Source organism: Plasmodium malariae (assembly GCF_900090045.1).
Source record: "Plasmodium malariae genome assembly, chromosome: 12".
Classification (NCBI taxonomy): Eukaryota; Apicomplexa; class Aconoidasida; order Haemosporida; family Plasmodiidae; genus Plasmodium; species Plasmodium malariae.
The window spans coordinates 1957268-1978763 of record NC_041786.1 but is presented as its reverse complement, the minus strand read 5'-3'; the positions used below and the strand labels follow the sequence as shown (position 1 = coordinate 1978763).

Here is a 21496-nt window from a genome sequence, read left to right as displayed (position 1 = left end):
TGACGTTATAGGCAAATGTAAACAAGAATAATATTACATATAATTATATATATATCTGTAAGACCGTTGGTCATATACGTAAAATAATGACGGAAAAGTATACTGAACCCTTTTTTATATTAACTTTTTATTAGTTATTCATATGGACTTATTTTATTTTATTTTATTTATTTTTTATGTAAGAGCTTTCCCATATTCAATTTTTTACAATTTTTAAAAAATTCAAAAAAATTCAAAAGATGCATTTTAGTTTAATTTTGTATAGGTTTATGTGCATTTTTAAAGTAATAAAAGGATGTCAGAGTGTTTTTCCCATTTAAAGAAAAATAAAATAGAAATATTATATTAGTATAGGTAGGAGTAGGAACAATTAAATTTCTTTGGATTACCATTCTTTTTATTTTTCCTTTTTAACAATATAGGGAATTTTTCTTTTTTCTTTTTTTTTTTTTTTACGTTCCATATCTTTTTTAAATACATTTCCTTTTATAGTAGACACTCGAATGCACTGTTAAATATGATAAGAAAAATCTGTATAAGACAAAAAAAATTATCTTAGCAAATATAAATATTTTTATAAAAAGAAAAAAAAAATTCGATTCAAGTTTTAATATTATTTGATATTCTAAAAAAATATGAAGTTTATTACATAGTTTTTACTTTTTAGTGTAAAGGAATTTTTTTTTTTTATTTATATGGAAATGTTCCAGTTACATTGACAAAGAGGAAAATTACTTCATTAAATGTCAATTCTAATATATGTGAATAGTTAAATATTTTATCATTTTATCAATTTGAAGTCTTTTTTTCTAAATAAAAATAGAGATAATGAGTGGTACTATAAAATGAAAGTATGCAAGAAGTGTAATTTACTAGCTAACTTTCGCGTATAGTTTTTTTTAAAAAAAGAAAAAAAATTGTATTTTAATATTCTTTTTTCTTTGTGATTTTATAATTTTTAGAAGATCTTGAATATATTAGAGGCAAAAAAATAATTGAGATACTTGAGGTAACAAAAAAAAAAAAAAATAATACATAAATAATAAATAATGGTATATGCACTTCTTTTTTAATTATTCCAAATAAAAAATATTCGCGTTATGAAGGGTTTATTAGGTTATGTTTATTACAGAAAACCAAAAAATATTGTGGAGTCTATAATTGAAGAACTTAAAAAATTAGAAAAAGAAGTAAAAAGAATTTTGAAAATAACGGCAAAGGATAAAAACAAAAAATATATACATGTGCTATCAGAGATTAGGGCTTCACTTTTTTGAGTTATCAGTATTACACGTTTTGTAATAACATATATATTTATATATAGATAGATATTTATATATTTATATATTTATATTTGCCCCTTTAAAATGTTGTAGAAAGAAATAAAAAGAGTATTTGATGAGGAAGACATAATAGCTATGTATAATTTCTTAAATTTAGAAAACAACAAATATATAACAAAGGATAAATGTATTTTAGGTTTGAAATATTTTATTTTACATAATTTCACTTTTGCTTTATTTTTATTCCCTCATTATTATAATATATTTTACTTTTTCTTCTTAAGGATTAAATCAATTCGTGTTAAATAATAAACAAAGAGAGTACATGGAAAACATAAAAATAGCAAACGACGTTGACTTCGAAATATTCAAATCTTATGCGTTAGAAAAAATATTAATTATATATAAACGTAGATTATGTAACAACATATAATTATGCATTAAAATAAGATTTCCATTTTATGAATTTTCATATTAATACAGCTTATGCGAATTGACGTTTTTGACATATGCTTCGTCTTTTTTTTTTTTTTTTTTTTTGGCCTTGTCCTTACTTCCTTCAAGAGAAAAAATTATGAATATATAAAATCAGAGAGTTTTAAGGAGATAATAAATTTTATGAAAGAACAAAATGAATATTTAGTTCACAGCGAAAGTAATTCTTTAACTATTTTCAAAAAAAGACCTCAGTTGTTTGGTTTATTATTAAATAGTAATACCCAAACTATTAAATAATGAATTTATGTTTATGTCTTGTATCTACTTTATGCTTATTTTATACTTTTTTTTTCTTGTAATTTTTGTATACTTTTTTATATATATATTAAAAAGAAAAAGAAAAAAAAGGCAACATAGGACACGTCTAATAAGTAATAAAATTAGATACTGCAATAAACAACAAAAAAGGAAAAAAGACTACTACTTAGGACCCATGTTTTTGTTATGGAAAACTTATTTGTTCGTTTTTGTTTTATTTTGTTTTTCTTTTCTTTTTTCTTTTTTCGTTTATTTTTTTTTAATTAACAAAAATTTATGTTAACCTATAATGCTTTTGTGATATTATTTAAAAAAAAAAAGAGTATGAGATCATAAATAAATGATAAATTACATAATGAAAAAATAAAATTGGTACCAAAATTATGAAAGAGAAAGCTAATGTGAACAGAATAATTGTAAACAGTTAAGAGTAAGAGAACAAACAAGAGTATTAGGTGAAATATACATAATTCATTGTAGCGTGAGTATATATGCACATGGTTAGTTTTTTACACGTATGCATCTGTACGTGTCCATTTATTAACGCCTATGTACATATATATATATATATATATATATATACATACACATATAAATGCACAAATAGGAAAAACAGGTACGCAATAATTTAACAATAAAACACAATGTTAAAAAATATACGTATACAAAATAGGGGTTAATAAATATGTGATAAAAAAGAACACAGATAAAATAAGGGCTTAAATGTAATTGCGAATAAGACAAGGTAACACAAAATAGTAACATAAAAAAAAAGAAATTCCTGAATGTTTTCGAGGAAACACATTTACATATGCATACATGCATATATATATGAGCACATGCCTGCTAATGGGTTAAGAAATACTGTTGTCCTTCAAATTAAACTCTTTCTGTTTCAGTTCTCTGTTTTTCCTTATTTGATCACATTTTCCTTGCATAGCTAATTTAATTTCATCGCTTGTTAAAGTTTCGTATTCAATTAAAGCTGATGCAACTCTATGTAATTCATCAATGTGCTGATTTAAGACTTTCTTTGCCCTATTATAAGAGTCTAATAATATTTTTTGAATGGATTTATCAATTTTTATTTTCATTTCTTCGCTGATATTTTTTTTATCTTGTAGAAACATGGATATGTTTTCTTCATTTATACCTACTCCATAATTCATAACAAGTGATTGAGCTATATGTGTAGCCCTTTGCAAATCGCTCGAACAACCTGTAGTCACATTATTCTTTCCAAATACAATTTCTTCAGATACTAAACCACCCATTAATACATCTATTTCACTTTGAACATCTTTGATTTTTTGGCTGTATTTATCACCAATTGGTATTTTCCATGTAACACCTAAGGACATTCCTCTTGGCATAATAGTTGCCTTATGAACTGGATCGGAACCTTTGGTATAAAAATTAACTAAAGTATGACCACCTTCATGATATGCAGTAATATTTTTTTCTTCATCATTTAAAGGAGATTTCCTCTGTAACCCTACAACAACTCTATCAAAAGCTTGTTCAATGGAATTCATATCTACTGCTTTTTTTCCTTCAACAGAACATTTTATAGCTGCTATGTTGAGAATATTATTTAAATCTGCACCAGTCATACCAACTGTTCTTCTAGATAAAACATGTAAATCTACATCTTTTGATAAAACTATTTTACTACTATACATTTTTAAAATTTCATATCTTCCTTTTATATCAGGTAATGGCACTACAATAGTCTTATCTAATCTTCCTGGTCTAACTAATGCCTTATCTAAACTTTGTGGAAAATTAGTAGCACATATTACAACAATACCTTCATTTTGTTCAAAGCCATCCAATTCTACTAATAATTGATTTAGTGTCATTCTGACTGCACTATTATCTCTATTACTTCTTTTTGATCCTACTGCATCAATTTCATCAATGAAGACAATACATGGAGCATGTTTTTTAGCAGATTGAAATAGTTCTCTTATTCTTCTTGCACCTACACCAACGAACATTTCTTCAAATTCTGAACCCGATGCTTGAAGAAAAGGCACATTAGCTTCACCTGCTATGGCTCTAGCAATTAATGTTTTTCCTGTGCCTGGTTCTCCTGATAATAGTATTCCTTTAGGTAATTTTGCACCTATTTTTGTAAATTTATCTGAATTTTTTAAATAATCAATAATTTCTTCAAGCTCTTGTTTTACTTCATCACAACCTTTTACATCTGCAAAGGTTACCTTCACATTTTCTACTGGAATTATTTTCTTATTTACTACTCCTATACCCTTCTGTACATTTTGTGATACTCCTTCTAAATAAACGCTTGCTGCTGCTACTAAAATTAAGAACCCAACTGTTGATTTTAGTAAATTCCATAATCCTTTTTTATTTCCATCAATTACAGATACTTTTAAAGGCTTCTTTGGATCTATTTGCAAATTAAAAATATCCGCATATATACCTCCTTTTTTTTTATCTGCATAATCTTCTTTATATGCTGATTGAGATATATTATTATTATAACTTGAATCACCTTTTAAATTATTCGTTTCATACACATTGGAACGTTCATTATTCCTTTCATTTATATAATTAGATTCATCCGTTGTTTTTCTGTAAGAGTTATAATCATTATTATCATGTTTTATATTATCAAGATTGGTATATTTCAGTTTGTTTGTATACACCAATGCTTTTATATACTCTTTTATTATACTTTCATTTTTCACATAATTCGTGCTTTCATAATGTTTTATAACTTCATTTGGATTATGTACATTAGCTTCTTTATAAAACTGTAATATTAAGAAATTATCATTAGGCTTGTAACGAATTTCTCTTTTCAATCTATCTAATCTTTCATTCTTCAATATAGTAAACCATCTTTTGCTGTTTAATTTACATCTTATATTTTCGAAATTATTAGCGTATAGCATAGTACTTCTTTTTAAATCCAATACCACAAGATTCCGTAGGATTAACATTTTTATTTATTTGGCTTTTTTTTTTTTTTTTTATCTTTTCGTTAAATATGGTGTATCCATCAATACATATATTCCAATGAATGGGTGAATAAATGAATGAAATGGTATATAAATGAATCAATTAATGAGTGAATGTTAATATGAAAAAAAATAAAAAAAACTAATATATGCCCTTCGTATACCTTCTTTAACACAATGTTGTTATACAAGCCTTGACGTGGAAGAACCATTTATACCTCTATCATTAAAATAGAGATACTATTTTTGTTTACAATGGGGTTAAAATTTATGCTTTTATATAAAATAATGTTTTTAATGATTATAAATGAACGGAGTTACACTATTTTTCTGCGTGAAGTCATATTTCAGAAATATAACAATTCAACTTTTATATTTCAATAAAAAAAAAAATATATATATATATACATATATATTTCTGCCATTCAAAATGAATACTTGAAAAGCCCTCAATATATACACATGCGTAATTCCTATTATATCTCGTTCATTGAAACAGTTAAACGCGAAACATTTGATGAGCAAATTACATAGAAAGAAAAAAAAAAGCATTTTCTTATGTTATATACACACGCTCATACATGTATAAATGTATGCATATATATATGGTTAATATTGTATATGTAAATATTTATTTTACGTTACCCTTATGTGAATTTCTCTTACTGATGAATAACATGAAATTAATAAAAAAAGGATAGATTTTTTAACAAATGTTTTATGTCAGTAATTCTTAGACTCATTGTTTTTAGAAAATTTTATCTTTAATTCCTATGTTGAATAAAATAGATTAAACGAATTGCATTTTTTTTATTTTGAGCGTAGTTTCATTAGATCAAAATTTATTTTCATCATATATATATATATATATATATAGGTATATATTTATATACGTATGTATGTATGGAAAAGTATTTGCTTCCAGTTATTATTCATTCGAAATATTTTCACCATTTGACTGCTAACCCATGTTTTTTAACTAAAATTTTTTTAAATGCTCCATTAGAGTTTTTATATATTTATTTCAAAAAGTTTTTCAAAATACAGAAATGTTTTAACTTCAAAATAATGCATTTGGTTGAGTTCGAGTTTTATTTATTTCAGCATTTGGATGTGTTAATTTATGCTAAACAAAATTAAAAAAAAGGAAAAATGGAAATTTATACCAATATATGTACACATATATATATAAACATACACACATATGTATATATGTACATAAGTATGCTTATGTGTCCCAGAATTTCCATTTATCATCCACTTAATATTTAATCATTTCTTTCATCCCATAATGATTTACTCCAGCTGTAACACGTACATATACTACTGCACACGGAGAAATAAAAAAAAAAATAGATCTTTTCACAAGCAGCTAATTATATCGTTACTTTTTTATTCTATTGAAATGTGAAAAGAAAAAGGAAATTAGCTCCTTATAATTTGTTACCATAAACAACTGAAAAAGTTATAGTGTTAATTCATTTTTAAATGTTTTCATCTTTTATCTTTTATTATACTACCAAAAAATTATTTTATTGAAGTTAAAACGTTTGTTATTTTTCATTTGCAAAAACGGCACAAACATGGTAAAAACATTAAGCAGGTAATAATGAAAATACGGTGCTATAATATATGTATATATATATATATATTCAAGAAAGTGATACACTGTTCTTATCAAAATTCCTTTATATTCATTTATATAACTTAACAGTAAAGGTATTCAATACGGTAGTATATCATAATTATCATTCTACTGACATTACATAAAAATATGTAAAACGAAAATACTTTAATGCATAATAACTACATAATAATAAAAAATAAATATAATACACATGAAAAAAAAAAAAAAAATGTAATACGGGGGATTAACTTTACTAATCATTTTGAATCTTTTTAGTCTTAACAATGTTTTCCATTCTGTGAATGGCACCTGCATAACAGTATTCTCTGAATAGACTTGTCCCTTTAAATTTTCTTCATTTAAGCAGTAAAAGAAACATAAAGCATAAAACACAAAACACAAAACATCTAATTTATTTTCACACCCATACCATGAAATTAGGTTAATTTTTATTTTTATCAAATGAATTACACATTGATGCTTCTATTTTTTTTTTAAGAAATATGCATCGCAAATTAAAAAAAGTACAGCTTTGTTTTTTTTTTTCAGTACTACTATTTACGAATATAAAATTGTGATTTAATGTGCATTTATTTTCTGAATTTTTTTTTTTTTTTTTTTCGTGCAAATATTATATGAAAGTTGAAAGATATTATTTTATAGCACTCCAGTAAACAGGAAAAGAAGAAAGTTGACAAAATTATTGTATTTTAGCAAGTGTAATTTAAAGCGTATGAAATGCTTTTAAATAACTGAAATTGTCGTTACATTTCTTAAGAGCATTTTAAACATAAAATAGGTACGTATACATGTATATATTATATGGGGAAAGCGTTTATACATAAATATTTATATAATGTATATTCGTTTGTATGCGTATTTTTTTTTTTTTTTTGTTTTTTTGTTACTTTAAGATAAAAAAGGCAAAAGAATAATTATATGTTATTATTTTTATGAATAATACTTATTTATTTTTACATTAGTTAAACGTTTTTTTTTAGATGAAAAATATTGCGTATATATATTTATATTTTTTTTTGTACATGTTTGTGTGTGTACCATAATATATACATTTTCATTTTTGTTTAAAATAATACACGAAAGAAGAGCATTTAAGTTATCAACAAACCTAAGATAAATTTTTTCAGACATCAGAGTATACCTTTTTAATTGGATAAATATATACGTATACATTGTTTTTAGAAAGTTCGCGTATGCACATTTATTTTTTTTTATTTTTATCTTAAAAATACTAAATTATTTCAATAAAAGTGTATTTCTGTTTGAAAAAAATTATGAAAAAAATATGTATACGATAATTTAGTTGGATATAGACTGCGTACATGCTTAATCTGAAATTTATGGCATTATAAATGCGTAAAGAAAAAAAAGTAGCAGCAATAATAGAACAAAAAGGCCAACAAGCAGTCAAACAAACGAACAAATAAGAAGACAAGAAGACTAACTAACGCACAAAAGGGGGCACATTACACAAGAAAATAATAGAAACTAAAATGCTTGGTAAAAGTGATAAGCATATGCTAGGGGCATTTTTAAAAATAGGCAGAAATGGCATGTTTAATAATTGTATAAATATAGAAGAAAAATACGGGAGTAAAATGTTATTAAGGACGTATGTAACAGAGAATCACTATTTAAGGAGGGATCTTATTAACCTTGATAATTCCTCTCTATTGACATATAAAAGGAATAATAGTATAATGTTATTTAAAATAAATTTAATAAAAAGTTTTTCAGGAATATCAACAGTTGAGTCGAACAGAGCAACGAAAGAAAGTGCATCTAGCATATCTGAGGAATGTTCGAAAAGCAATTTATCAATTTTTAAAAACCCGAATGTTTTAATTTTTTTTGATAAGAATGAACCTGAAACAACTGGACAAAAAATCTATAGATATTTGGATATTTCTGGTTTTCTGACAAGATATAATAATAGAAAGGAATGGATTTTGGATTTAGATCCATATACGAGATTATCTACTGTTATGTTAACAGAATATGAAAGGAAATTAATGATATTTTTAAAGTTTCATGTATATTTATTATTTGTAGCGTGTATATATTTATGGTATCATGCACAAGTTCATTTTACGATGAAACCCCCTTGTCCAAAGCCATATGATTATGGACATTTGAATGGAAAGAAAAGAGATTTTACTTGGCATGGGAAATTATTTTTTATTTACCCGAAGACAAGATGTAAAGAATGCCGTTGGTTAGATATTCAATGTAAAAAAGAATGCTTTGAAAAGTTGAAACAAGAAGGACATAAATTTTTTATTAACAATGGAGATCCTTTATCTGTTCCAAAATCTGTTTTGTACCCATCTCATTTTCATTGAAATTTTTAAAATACCTAGCAGTTAATATTTTTTGTTTTATATTTTGTTCTCCCATTTTTTTTTTTTTTCATTTCTAACACTAATGCTTTTTCGTGCACATATGCAAAATGCAAGCGAATAACAGATGAAATTCGGTAAGGTATGTAGTTCTACGTGCACTAGTGTGGATATATGTACATCTACTTAGATTATACGTTTTACGTCCGTCTCTCTTTTTATTAGTTTAGGGCATTTTCCGAAACGTCAGTAGTATTTTTACGCTTAACTGCATTTACTGAAAGATGTAGTTTAATATATACTAGGCCTTTCACGTACTAACAAATATTTTTAATTTTTTTCTTTAAATACCATAATAAAGATAAAAAATAAAATAAGCAATTTGTATAAAATAAAATATTGAAACTTTTTAAAGTTGGAAAATAATTAAAATGAAAAGAAAATAGGTTCTCGTATTACAGAGAATATATGAAGCAACAATTATGTACAAATTTTTATTATATACATTTTTTTTTTTTTTTTTGAAAGCAAGTTTTTGGTAAGTAATTTCTTTTTTGCATATATAACACAATGCTTTATACCATTTAAATTTATTTATTATTTTTTTATTGTACTACATATGCATATATATAACATATATATACATACTATATATGTATAATTTTCCCGCATTTACAAATTTCAAATGTGTTCAACTAAAAAAAAAAAGAAGAAAAGTTTTAATATAATAAAACATTTTATCAATTGACCTTTTTTACAAACAATTAGATATTTAAAGAGTAATTTATTTTACTCATCTCATTTTTAATAAGCATACAGAATGTATAAACACTTAGCAAATTCATGTATATATAATTATGTATGTATGGTTATAAGATATTACGCACGTGTTTTTATTTTTTCTTGTTGTTTACTCTATGTAATGTTATAAATTGTTTCTCACGCTTAACATTTAGATGGAAGGGAATAAAATTGTTCTTCAGAATAAGAATATTCATCTGAACAAGTTAAATTTTTTTTTTTATCGAATTGTGCCATTACACCATGGATATACAAACAAATACAACCATAGATATAATTTCGAATGCTGATTTACTTAATTACGAACTAGATAATTTTAAAAATTATAAAAGTGCTTTTAATAAATATAATGTTTTATATGATAATTATGATAATGAGTTAAGAGAATTAAATAATTACGAGCATGTTTTTAGGGAGGCATGTATGTGCTTTAAATATTTTGAAAATATACACCATAATTTAAAAAAAGTTAATGAATTAGACAAAAATACGAAAGAACGAATTTTAGAAAGTAGCGAAATGACTAAAGAAATTGTAGATGAAATAAGAAAACTGAAAAAGGAAAAATATGATATAAGCAAAAAAGAAAAAATATATGAGAAAATTTTAGAGGAATATAGTTTAAGCTCATTGTGTTACAACATTTTAACTGACTTAAAAATATCTTTAGATATAGAGTTTTTTGAACATTTAAAACATTTTGAATATACAAAAGAAAATATAATAAAACTACTAAATGAGAATTCATCGGAAAAAATATATAAATTTTATTCAAAACATTACAATCAGATATTAAATAAAGCGTGTAAAAAAATGTGCTTATACATAATACGGGAAAGCAATCACTTCTTTTATAAAAAAGGCAGGAAAATTATTAATTTATTATTATGTAACGTTTATGAAGAAAAAGACAAAAGAAAAATAATAATAAAAAATTATGTAGGAAATTTTTCACTTATAACCAAAATGTGCTATAAAATTATCGTTGAAAATATAGAATATTTTAATATGTGTTTAAGTAATTTTGTACATTATAGAAAAAAAGTGATAAAAAAAAATTATCAAGATTTAATAGCAAATAAATATAAGACAACCACAAAGAAGATGAATATACAAGAATTAGATGATGAAAATGATTATTCAACTCAATATATTAAGAATTTCTTTTCTATTATATATTATTTGATAACATTGGAGGATAATTTTTTAAAAATATTTTTATTGTTCAATAATTATTATGCAAGTACAACAGTTCCATACATTTCTGCACATGTTGAAAATATGCATAATAACTTATACGATATAGTTGATACTTTATATATTCCATATACTCATTTTGTAGAAACCAATCTAAATATATACCCAAAAAGTTATGAATCATGTTATGAACTATTTCATATTTTAAGCGTCTTCATATATAAGCTGAAACAATTTCAAGATAACTACGAAATAAATGATGATATTAAGAATATAATTATGGAATATTCTACTAAAACTATTGCACACAATATTAATAAGAATGAGCATAGTACATTAAAAATTCAAAATGGTAATGGCAAGGATTACTCATTTTTACAACAAGATTATGAATTAATTCTAACAAAAAAGAATAGAAACAGCAGCTCCTTTTTATGTGATCCTTCTAATAACATAACAGACACTGTTCAGAAAATGTTTCTGAATGATAATAATATAGTGTTAAATAAAAGGAACAAAGAAAATGTACATGCAAATAAATTTAGTAATCCAGAGAATACTATATGGGAAAATGATCCCTACACAGAAAAGACTGAAAATTTGAAGAAAGCAGAAAGGAATGTAATACAACAAGTAGAACACGAAAATAATGAGTATATCATAGATGATAACAAATGTTATAGTATGAATGATTCTAATTCAAATAAACACAATAAAGATAAAAATAATGCAGAAAATGTCAATGGAAAAAACAAGATGAAGGAGGGGAGCAATAGTAGAAGAAGCAATTTAGGTGATTATAATAAATCGATTGAAAAAATTATTAGTATAGAAAAATATAACTGTAAAATATTAAGTTATACTCAAAAAATTCAAAAGAAAGTAGAAAATGAATTTTTTTCATTATGGCAACAAGATGTTGTAACCTTTTATTTAAACAAGACAACTAAAATTGAAGATCCTAACTTTTTGGATAACACACTATTTTGTATTAAAAAAATTTTGAATTGTTTAAATAATGTTTATTCCATTTATAAAAACAGGGCGTTACTTGAAACATCTAATAACGAACAAAATTTTCAAAGCGTACTTGATATCACTATTAATCCGTTAATAAATAATTGTTTAAAAAATAAAAATCAAAATGTAGAAACCGATTACATATTTATTGTAAACATATTTATATTTATACAAGATAGTATAAAAATATTCGAAGGCTCTTCGAAATATTGTGACTTACTTACCATAATTATTGATGAAAAAAAGGAAAAAATTTTACAGTTAGAAAATTTTCATATAATGAGTTATTTACAAATGGACAAATATTGTATAGAGCATGAAAAAAAAAAAATAGATGAAATAAAATATATTGTAGAAAATTTCTATAAATTTGTTTTTTCCGAAAAATTCAATAATTTTAATATTATAAATAAAATTGAATCCAATGATGTAAAAAACGATTTGAAGTTAGCTATACTAAACAATTTACACAAAGCATATGTAAATATATATGATCTGTACTCCACAGAATTCAGCATGACTTATACTCCTGAGCAAATAAAAGATCTTCTTTTAAAAAATTATTGAGTTGTAAAATGGAAAATAATGCAACAATGGAAAGGAGGATAAGAGAATAATCAAATAAGTTACATAACTATTAGCATAACTATGCTTCGCTTTATCATGTGTTGAATGTTATATAATTGAACTTATGCAACAAAAAAAAATTAAGTAAAAAAAGGCAAATGTATATAAAGAAGCAAAATGAATAAGAAGTAAAACAAAGTAAGAAGTAAAACAAAGTAAGAAGTAAAACAAAGTAAGAAGTAAAACAAAGTAAGAAGTAAAACAAAGTAAGAAGTAAAACGAAGTAAGAAGTAAAACGAAGTATAAAACTAAACAAACTGAAGCATAATAAAATAAAATAAGAGGAACAGCGAGAAATGACATGTAATAAACAGTAGAAATGTAAATAACCATACTATGCATTTCTGTCCAAATATTCGAAAATGCACAATTTATATTTGATGAGTCTTTTTTATTATTTTCTCCTTTTTTCTATTATTTTTAATAATTTTCTATTATTTTAATTTTTTGTTTTTATGTTGTTTCCTTTGTACACACATTTTAATATATTTTTGTTAACTCATTTAATTTGACTACCCTTAATCTTCACCTGAAGAAGAGCCTCCATTTGATGATGATTCTGATGATTTTTCCTTTTTCCTACTTAATAAGAAACCTAAATTTTTAAACACATTTGTAATAGCGGATGGCTTGTCAGAAGTGTTTTCATCCTTATTAACTTTCTCTACAAATGAGGGTTTATCGAGTTGTTCAATGTTTAACATTTCGTTTGTTAAAGATACATCATCTTCTTCAACTTGATATGATTTAGAAATACATGAAACTCTAGATTTTATAAATCCTGTTTTAACTGACCATGCATATATATTAACCTTTTTCCTTTTCTTTATTTTGGGCTTATTATTGGCATCATATACTTGCTCCTTTATTTCATCGTTTACCCTATAATAAATAGTTGTACTTGGTGTTGAACAAGAAATATCAACAACTAAGATGTTATTATATTCCTGTATAGTAATAATAGGAGGAAAACAAATAGTACTATATTTCTGTAATTGAAATAATTTAGACAAATGTATTTCTTCGATATTTACAAAATTTAAAAAATGATAATTTGGATAATATTCTTGATGTATTAATTTATCATTTATGTTATCACATTCAGGTGGTGCACATGTTGTATCGGACAATATGCTGGAATAATTAATTAGTTCTTGCACATTTACAGGTTCAGATGTTTCTTCTAATTTTATGCCATCTAACCTTTTGTCGGCTAGTAACCAGCTTGTTTCCATCATTTCCTTTATATTCAATAAAAAATAAAATTTTTCTTTGTTACTTATCTTGTCAAAAAATTCTTTGTTTATCTCATACCCTTTTTTACTTTTTTCACTTATAATATCCTTGCTATTATCAATTTTTGTGTTTTCCTTATCCACCTCCTTATTTCCCGCTTTATTTAACAGTTCCTCAAAATACTTACTGTATAAGGTCTCTTCTTCTGGCTTCACAATATTTTTCCATTTGTTTAAATCATATTTTTCTATTTTTTCCTTTATCGTTAACACTACCTCGTGAAAGCTTTTTTTATCTCTATACACAGATCCCATCTAATCGATGTTATATATTCCTAAAATGGTGTTATATGCTGTAAATTTTTTTATAAAAATTGCTATGCAAAATATTTCGAAATAGTATATCAATATGTGTTATTTCCGATTTCCTTTAATTATTAAGTTTTTTTTTTTTTTTTTTTTTTTTTTTTTAAATAATATAGAAAATTTCTATAGTAATCATTTTAAGAAGCATATTTTATGGTTTACATATTTTTTTTTTTTATATATATATGTAAACAAGCATATTTAACTTTTTAGAGGCTTGTATTAGATTTTGTTTAATTTTTTTATTTTTATTATATATATGTAGATTATTTCATCTCAGTATGCTTTGTGCACTGTATTGACACATTATATTATTGGGTTGCTAATCTTGAATTCAATTTCTTTTTTTTTTAGGAAAAGTCAACTATTTTATGTTTACACAAATCGTTCTTAATACATTAGTGTAATATTTTTTTTTTTTTTTTTCATATGTAGTAAATTTTTTTAGATGTTGAATATTTGAACTTATTTTTTTTTTAGACTATTTTATACTTTATATTTTATTTTTTTTGTAAGAATTTACCTTATTTGTTGTATTAACAGGAGCACAATATGTTTAAGAGAAACTTATGGACGTATATATTTATAAATGCATCTTATACAAGTTTTCTATTTATTTGGATGCAAAGAATTCAATTTTTCATCTTTAAAAAAAATGCTCCAAGTTACGGAAAATACAAACTTTAATCTAAATGAAAAATATAAGCCCCCGTTATGGTAAAGTATAGGCATGCATAAATAAATATATATGTATATATATATGTAGTATATTTGTATGTACGTAAGAATATGTTATATTGTGCCTTCCTTTTGAGAAATATAAATTCTTGTATTTTTTGAAACAGCGTTGTGCTATAATAATATACTATTTTTTGAAGTATAATATATAAATTTTTGTTTTATGAAAAGGAAGTATAGCGCATTTTTTTTTTTTGAGTATGTCACGTATTTTCGTTTTTTAGGGTAATAAAGTGCATACTGTTGAATGGTTATATATATATGTATGTACGTATCATTTATATCTTTTCTGTTAATATTTCTGTGTAAATACGCATTACATAGCTTATATGTAAAGATATGCTAGTTTTACTTTTGAAATCCTAACAAATTTCTTATTTTCTAGCAAATGCTTTAAATTATATATTATATAATATATATAAGTTGTAAATGGAATATGTCCTTAAGTATCAATCAATATTGTATCCTGTGTTACTTAATTATTATTTTTATTTAACAAAATATTTTTGGAAAAAACAATTTATTTTTTTTTAATGAAAAGATAAGCCCATTTTGGTTTAGCACAAAACATATTTGTATATGTATATATATATATATATATATATATATATATATATATATATATATATATATATGTACGCTGATATATGAATATTGATTTTACCTGACTATATTGAGGTCGCATAAAGAAGGAAACAATGGAGGTGTACATTCAAATGATAGGCTGGCATAGACTGGCAATACCATCGAGTTTGCGTTTATTCGTGAATGGAGACTTTACACTTTTTAATTGTGGAGAGAACAATCAACGATTTTTGAATGAACATAAATTGCACCTAGTAAAAATAAATAATATATGTTTTACAAAAATTAATCCAGAAACTATTGGAGGTTTAATAGGTTTACTTTTAACTATAGATAATATATCCGATAATATTATTACTATTTACGGTCCCAAGCCTATAGAATGTATTATTAATAGTTTTACATGCTCTTTTGCAAAACTGAAAAATATAAAATTAATAATCCACGAAATTTCAGATAATACATTACCAATTGTTTTAAAGGGTAATGTAATAATTACCCCAATTGTACTTAATGAAAAAAATGTAAACTCTTTAGAGGAAAACGAATCATATATAAGTAATAGTAGAAGTCCTACTAATACAGATAAAAGGAAAAAACATATTGAACCAGATGATACATGTTATGAAAGAAGAAATAATTTATGTGGTACTGAAAAAAGAAAGAATCCTTCAGATGGAAGCTATTTCAGTTATTGTAAAAAGAGGATGCTAGAGGTAAGTTGTAAAGATATACATAAAAGTGGAAATGAACACAGTGAAACAAATATAAATGAATGCGGGGGATCAGCTAGAAATGATTGCACGGTATCGAATGGAAATGACTGCAGTGGAATAAATGAAAATGAATGTAATGGAACAAGTCAAAATGAATGCATTGGAACAAGTCAAAATGAATGCATTGGAACAAGTCAAAAAGAATGCATTGGAACAAGTCAAAATGAATGCATTGGAACAAGTCAAAATAAACGTGGAGAGGGTACATATGGAAGTATCCACGATAACAAGAGTATAAATAATAATGATTATAATATCAAAACATTCACATGTGATAGGGAAAATAATAAAAAATGGAACAGCATTTGTTATTTAATTGAATGCCCCCCGACGATTGGCAAATTTCATGTTGAAAAAGCTAGGAGCCTAAATATCCCATCAGGAAAATATTATGGTATACTAAAATCAGGAAAATCCATTACACTAAATAATAAAATAATAAAACCTGAAGATGTATGCGATGAAAATATTGATGGAAGAAAATCATTAGTACTTGATTTACATAATATTAAGGATATAAATTATTTAATCAAAGAAATTGAAAATAAGGAAAGTTTTTATTTAAAGAATTTAGAATATATCTTTCATTTATCTAGTGATGAAATTATCAACACTAAGAGGTATAAAAAATTTTTTTTAGGTTTGAAAAATGTAAAAAATATTAAATGTAATCAATCCAATAGTTCATTAAATGTATGCCCCTTTGTTTCTACCTCCTCATTAAATAACTTTCTTTCGAAGTTGTTACCAAACATATTTTTAAAGTACAAACCGGATACCCCTATATATGACTTATCCTATTTAATACCAAATGATGCAGATAAACAGGATAGGCAAGAGGAGGATAAACAACAGAATAATTCTTATATAATTGATAAAAATAAAATAGAGAATTCAAATATTCCCCCAAATGAACATAATAATATGCAGAATAATACTATCTTAAAAGATAACGAAAAGGTGAAGGATAGATATGAAAATGAGAGCGACGTAATAAATGAAGAAGATGGGGAAGAAAATGATGCTTATCTTTTATATAAACCACTAACAAAATTTGTCTTACATCCTTTTCATAAAATTAATGTATGCACAAATGAAACACTATCAGATTTATATCCAAATATTTTTAACCTTTCAAAAATATCAAATATCTTAAAAGAAAACCAAGATTTAGTAGAAACGATTGAACATTTTAATAAAACGGAAACTCATAATTTTTTATCATTTCCCTCTTTCTATTTTCTTGGAACTGGTTGTTCAATACCGTCAACTTTTCGTAATGTATCTGGTATCATTTTGCATATTCAAGAAAATTTTAGTGTTATTTTGGATTTTGGAGAAGGATCCTTATACCAGCTATACTGGATGAGTAAATCCTGGCTCCATTTTTCCGCAATTATAAAATCGATAAAGTAAGTTTTATGGGGGGGTTTCTATTTATGGATATATGTCTATGAACAAATTCTCAGTATACACCTTTTTTCCCATCTTCCTGACAAGTTGTACAAAGGAACATATTTTCTACTTATGCAAAATGCCTTAATAATTTTTCTTTTCTAAAACATGCATACGTATATATATATATATATATATACTTTCTCTTCCCACTGTAGAACGATTTTTATCTCTCATGCCCATGCGGACCATCACGCCGGTCTTTATTATTTTTTGTATATAAGAAAAATTCTCTTTCCACATTTGAAACATCCACTAATATTACTCCCATTAACCTTAAAAAAATGGATGAATTTATTTAATCAGTTATTTTTTGATAAGCTAATAAATGTTGTATATAATGAAGAAAATTTAGAAATAAAACAAAGAATTAATGATGAAGACAATTTTTTAAGCCTCCACCTTTTTAAGGTATAGTGTTGTGTAGTGGAATATTTTATTTAAAATGTTTTGTTCATGCGTAATAATTACATATAATATAGTATTATGTTATACTGTATTATGATGTGTTATATTTTTTTTAATATATATTGAGAGAAGCAGAGTTTATACATTATTATAACATGGATAAGAAAAAGTAATTCCAATGAATTTGACCCATTTTTTAGGTTAACCATATTAAGGAATCTTATGGTATAAAAATAAAAAGCAAGCATATAGGATCAGTTGTTTATTCAGCTGATACAAGACCTTGTGATAATGTCAAAAAATATTCGAAAGACTGTGATATTTTAATACATGAAGGTAAAAAAAAAAAAAAAAAATGTTTTCTATAAATTTTGAATAATTTTTCAAAAAATAGATAAATATTTTAAAATAATGTATATATACTGTACGTATAAATATAAAAAAAAATGCATAACTAAAAGTATAACATACAGGAAAAATAACATATATCTACGTTAGAGAATAATTCATATACAAATTTGTATATATTAAATTTTCAGCCACATTTGATGACGAATTATTAAGCGAAGCTATTCACAAAAAGCATTCTACCACACATGAGGCCATGCAAATTAGTAACATAGCACATGCTAAAAATAAAAGATTATTGTGAATTACTTATTAATATAAATTCATTATATATATTTATATATATACATATGAACACATATATGTACATTTATAATTGTATATGGATTAATACGCAGGTCAAGAGGCTAAATGTAAAACTTTAATATTAACGCATTTTAGTCAAAGATATCCAAAGGTAATACTTTTAAATAAAAATAATGTGTAGTAATAAAATAACAATTATTTAATGCACATTTACATAAAAATTAGGCACTTTGACAAAATATGCACTTTTGTGTTTATTATACAAATTACGGAGTAAAACTGCATATATGATCGTATAAGCCGTAATTTGCTAAAATACTTAGACAAAATAATTATATATGAATTAATTTTGTTATGGGACATAGATTTATAATTAAAAAAATTATAACAAAGTTTAAAAATAACTAATATAATTAAAGCACAACTGGACTTATGAAAATGAATTTACCATTTTAGTCGCATAAAAAATATGTATGCATATAACAAGTGTATACATTATTTGTATATAATGTAACTATATATTTATGTGTATATATGTATATGTAAAATAGAAATGAGGACGTTAATTTTTAATTATTAAACAAGATGCTATAACAAATGAATTTTATAACAAATCAAATCCTTTTTTTACATTTTACTTGCAAAATGCAAAAGTAACATATTTAGGAAATTATGTTTTAGATCTATTATAATATACCTAAGCAACATTGCAAAACAAAAAAAATATATCTAAAAATTTAATAATAGCATAAACATAATAATTGAAAATATTTAACATTATTTTAATTACACGCAAATACAACTGTTATAATAATAAAATTAACAGTCTTATAGATCATAACAAAAATTGTAGAATCATGAGCGCGTTTTTTTATTTATTTAAACAAAGAAATTAACTAAATATTAAAACACATCCGTTTCTTATTAAAAATTTTTTTTTATACATCTTTCAAATTATATAAATGCATGCGTAAATGTGTATATGTGTGTATGAATGTATATATATATTGTTTATTTTTTTTAGGCACCCAAATTAAATAAATCATCCACAGAAATTAATGAAATTATGAACAAAACAATTTGTAGCTTCGACTATATGTGTATTCCTTTAAATTTAATAAATGAATTGCCTCAATATTTCAATATTTTACTAAATTTATTAGAAAAAATATTTTAATTATAACAGGAAAGGCAGCAAAAAAAAATAATAATAGAAAAAGCAGAACAAATAAAATGTGTATAAAATGCAAAAAGAAATCCATTAATAACTAAAACATAAACAAATATGTGAAAATAACCAGGAAAAATGTAAAACATAAAAAAGATGCGGTAAACAAAAAGAAAACGTAAAATAATAATTCAAAAAAAATACAAAATAACACTAGAACAAAATAAGATATGCTTTCTGTCTATACATGTATTTATCCGTATGTATATCCCTTAACTTGGCTAATTTAAAGGTTAATTTTTTTTTTTTTTTTTTTATATTATATTAAAAATAAAGTAAAATATGTTGTTATTTCTATTTTTTAATATTCATGTTGTTCTCATGCAATTTATTCATATTACAAAATTTATTAAAAGCTCCATTGTTCGGAAAAAATTGATGTTGATATGTTTTGAAATTTCCCCATTTTGTTAAATAAAATGGTTTGTTAAATTTTTGTGATTTATATTCTTCTTTCACCAACCATTTACTAACATTCCATCTTGGGGACATGTGATATCTCTTTAATCTACATTAATAATTATAATATTAATAAAAAAAAAAAAAATTTCCTTTACATATACATACGTAATATACATGTATACACATTATAATGAACAAATATTTATTTATAAATATTTATGAAATGAAATTCTTATAAATGGATACAACACAACATAAAGCAAAAATAGTAAATAATCCATAATAATTATAAATATAAAACAAAGTAAAACAAATCAAATAAAACTCAAAAATGTTCCATTTTATTACATACTAAAAGTTTAAATAAAATAATAATACAAATTCATAATTTATATATTAAATTCATTATTTACTTATAAGTCCACGAAGTGTTCCATCTTAGCAAATATAATTTACTCAAATTATACATTTTAACAAACTAATAATAAATTTCAAGATTTATGTAACAAATACGTGTAATATGTTACGTTTAAAAGTCCCTTAATACAATTATTCTAACTTACCTTACGTTATTTTTCCTCGGAAAACAATGTAAATTTCAAATAACTCCCACCTCTATACTCTCAATATCTAAATTACTGTTATTTTAAAAATAACAGCAATGCCACAAAACTCTAATTCACGTATTCAACTTTACAAAGAAAAATATCTATTATTTTTACAAAACAGTTTTTCGATAAATTAAATTAATAAAGAATAAAACAAAAAAAGGATGTAGCAAACTACTATAAAATTCTCATTTTTAATGTCTTGTCTTATATTCAAAAAGCACTTCACACTAAATGTATCATCTCAAAAAATCCTAGCTTTGCTTTCATAAATTTCTGTTACATATATATATATATATGTATTACATAAAAGGAAGATATATGAGCATATATCTATATACATTAATATGCTATACCTTTATTATGCAATTCATTTTTTT

The 21496-nt window shown here is 24.0% G+C and overlaps 7 protein-coding genes across 7 annotated transcripts; 4 read left to right on the top strand and 3 right to left on the bottom strand.

Moving 5' to 3' along the window:
* Positions 1–828: 828 nt before the first annotated feature.
* On the top strand, positions 829–1869 carry PmUG01_12052100 (conserved Plasmodium protein, unknown function; the record flags this gene model as incomplete). The annotated part of the gene is made up of 6 exons (XM_029006742.1): positions 829–835; positions 963–1009; positions 1107–1190; positions 1377–1479; positions 1568–1664; positions 1848–1869. 6 exons carry the CDS (start codon positions 829–831, stop codon positions 1867–1869), a joined length of 360 nt encoding a protein of 119 aa, XP_028863201.1.
* Positions 1870–2893: 1024 nt separating this feature from the next.
* Positions 2894–5011, bottom strand: PmUG01_12052000 (ATP-dependent zinc metalloprotease FTSH, putative; the record flags this gene model as incomplete). The annotated part of the gene is made up of 1 exon (XM_029006741.1): positions 2894–5011. The coding sequence occupies one exon, from the start codon at positions 5009–5011 to the stop codon at positions 2894–2896; it is 2118 nt and encodes a 705-aa protein (XP_028863200.1).
* A 3159-nt stretch (positions 5012–8170) lies between these two features.
* Positions 8171–9019, top strand: PmUG01_12051900 (conserved Plasmodium protein, unknown function; the record flags this gene model as incomplete). The annotated part of the gene is made up of 1 exon (XM_029006740.1): positions 8171–9019. One exon carries the CDS (start codon positions 8171–8173, stop codon positions 9017–9019), a length of 849 nt encoding a protein of 282 aa, XP_028863199.1.
* Positions 9020–10060: 1041 nt separating this feature from the next.
* Positions 10061–12601, top strand: PmUG01_12051800 (conserved Plasmodium protein, unknown function; the record flags this gene model as incomplete). The annotated part of the gene is made up of 1 exon (XM_029006739.1): positions 10061–12601. The coding sequence occupies one exon, from the start codon at positions 10061–10063 to the stop codon at positions 12599–12601; it is 2541 nt and encodes an 846-aa protein (XP_028863198.1).
* A 578-nt stretch (positions 12602–13179) lies between these two features.
* Positions 13180–14211, bottom strand: PmUG01_12051700 (conserved Plasmodium protein, unknown function; the record flags this gene model as incomplete). The annotated part of the gene is made up of 1 exon (XM_029006738.1): positions 13180–14211. One exon carries the CDS (start codon positions 14209–14211, stop codon positions 13180–13182), a length of 1032 nt encoding a protein of 343 aa, XP_028863197.1.
* A 1487-nt stretch (positions 14212–15698) lies between these two features.
* PmUG01_12051600 (tRNA 3'-trailer sequence RNase, putative) lies at positions 15699–20055 on the top strand (the record flags this gene model as incomplete). Its single annotated transcript, XM_029006737.1, has 6 exons — positions 15699–17773; positions 17975–18227; positions 18425–18560; positions 18764–18838; positions 18971–19029; positions 19903–20055. The coding sequence occupies 6 exons, from the start codon at positions 15699–15701 to the stop codon at positions 20053–20055; spliced, it is 2751 nt and encodes a 916-aa protein (XP_028863196.1).
* Positions 20056–20400: 345 nt separating this feature from the next.
* Positions 20401–20977, bottom strand: PmUG01_12051500 (conserved Plasmodium protein, unknown function; the record flags this gene model as incomplete). Its single annotated transcript, XM_029006736.1, has 2 exons — positions 20401–20614; positions 20922–20977. The coding sequence occupies 2 exons, from the start codon at positions 20975–20977 to the stop codon at positions 20401–20403; spliced, it is 270 nt and encodes an 89-aa protein (XP_028863195.1).
* Between the last annotated feature and the right edge of the window lie 519 nt (positions 20978–21496).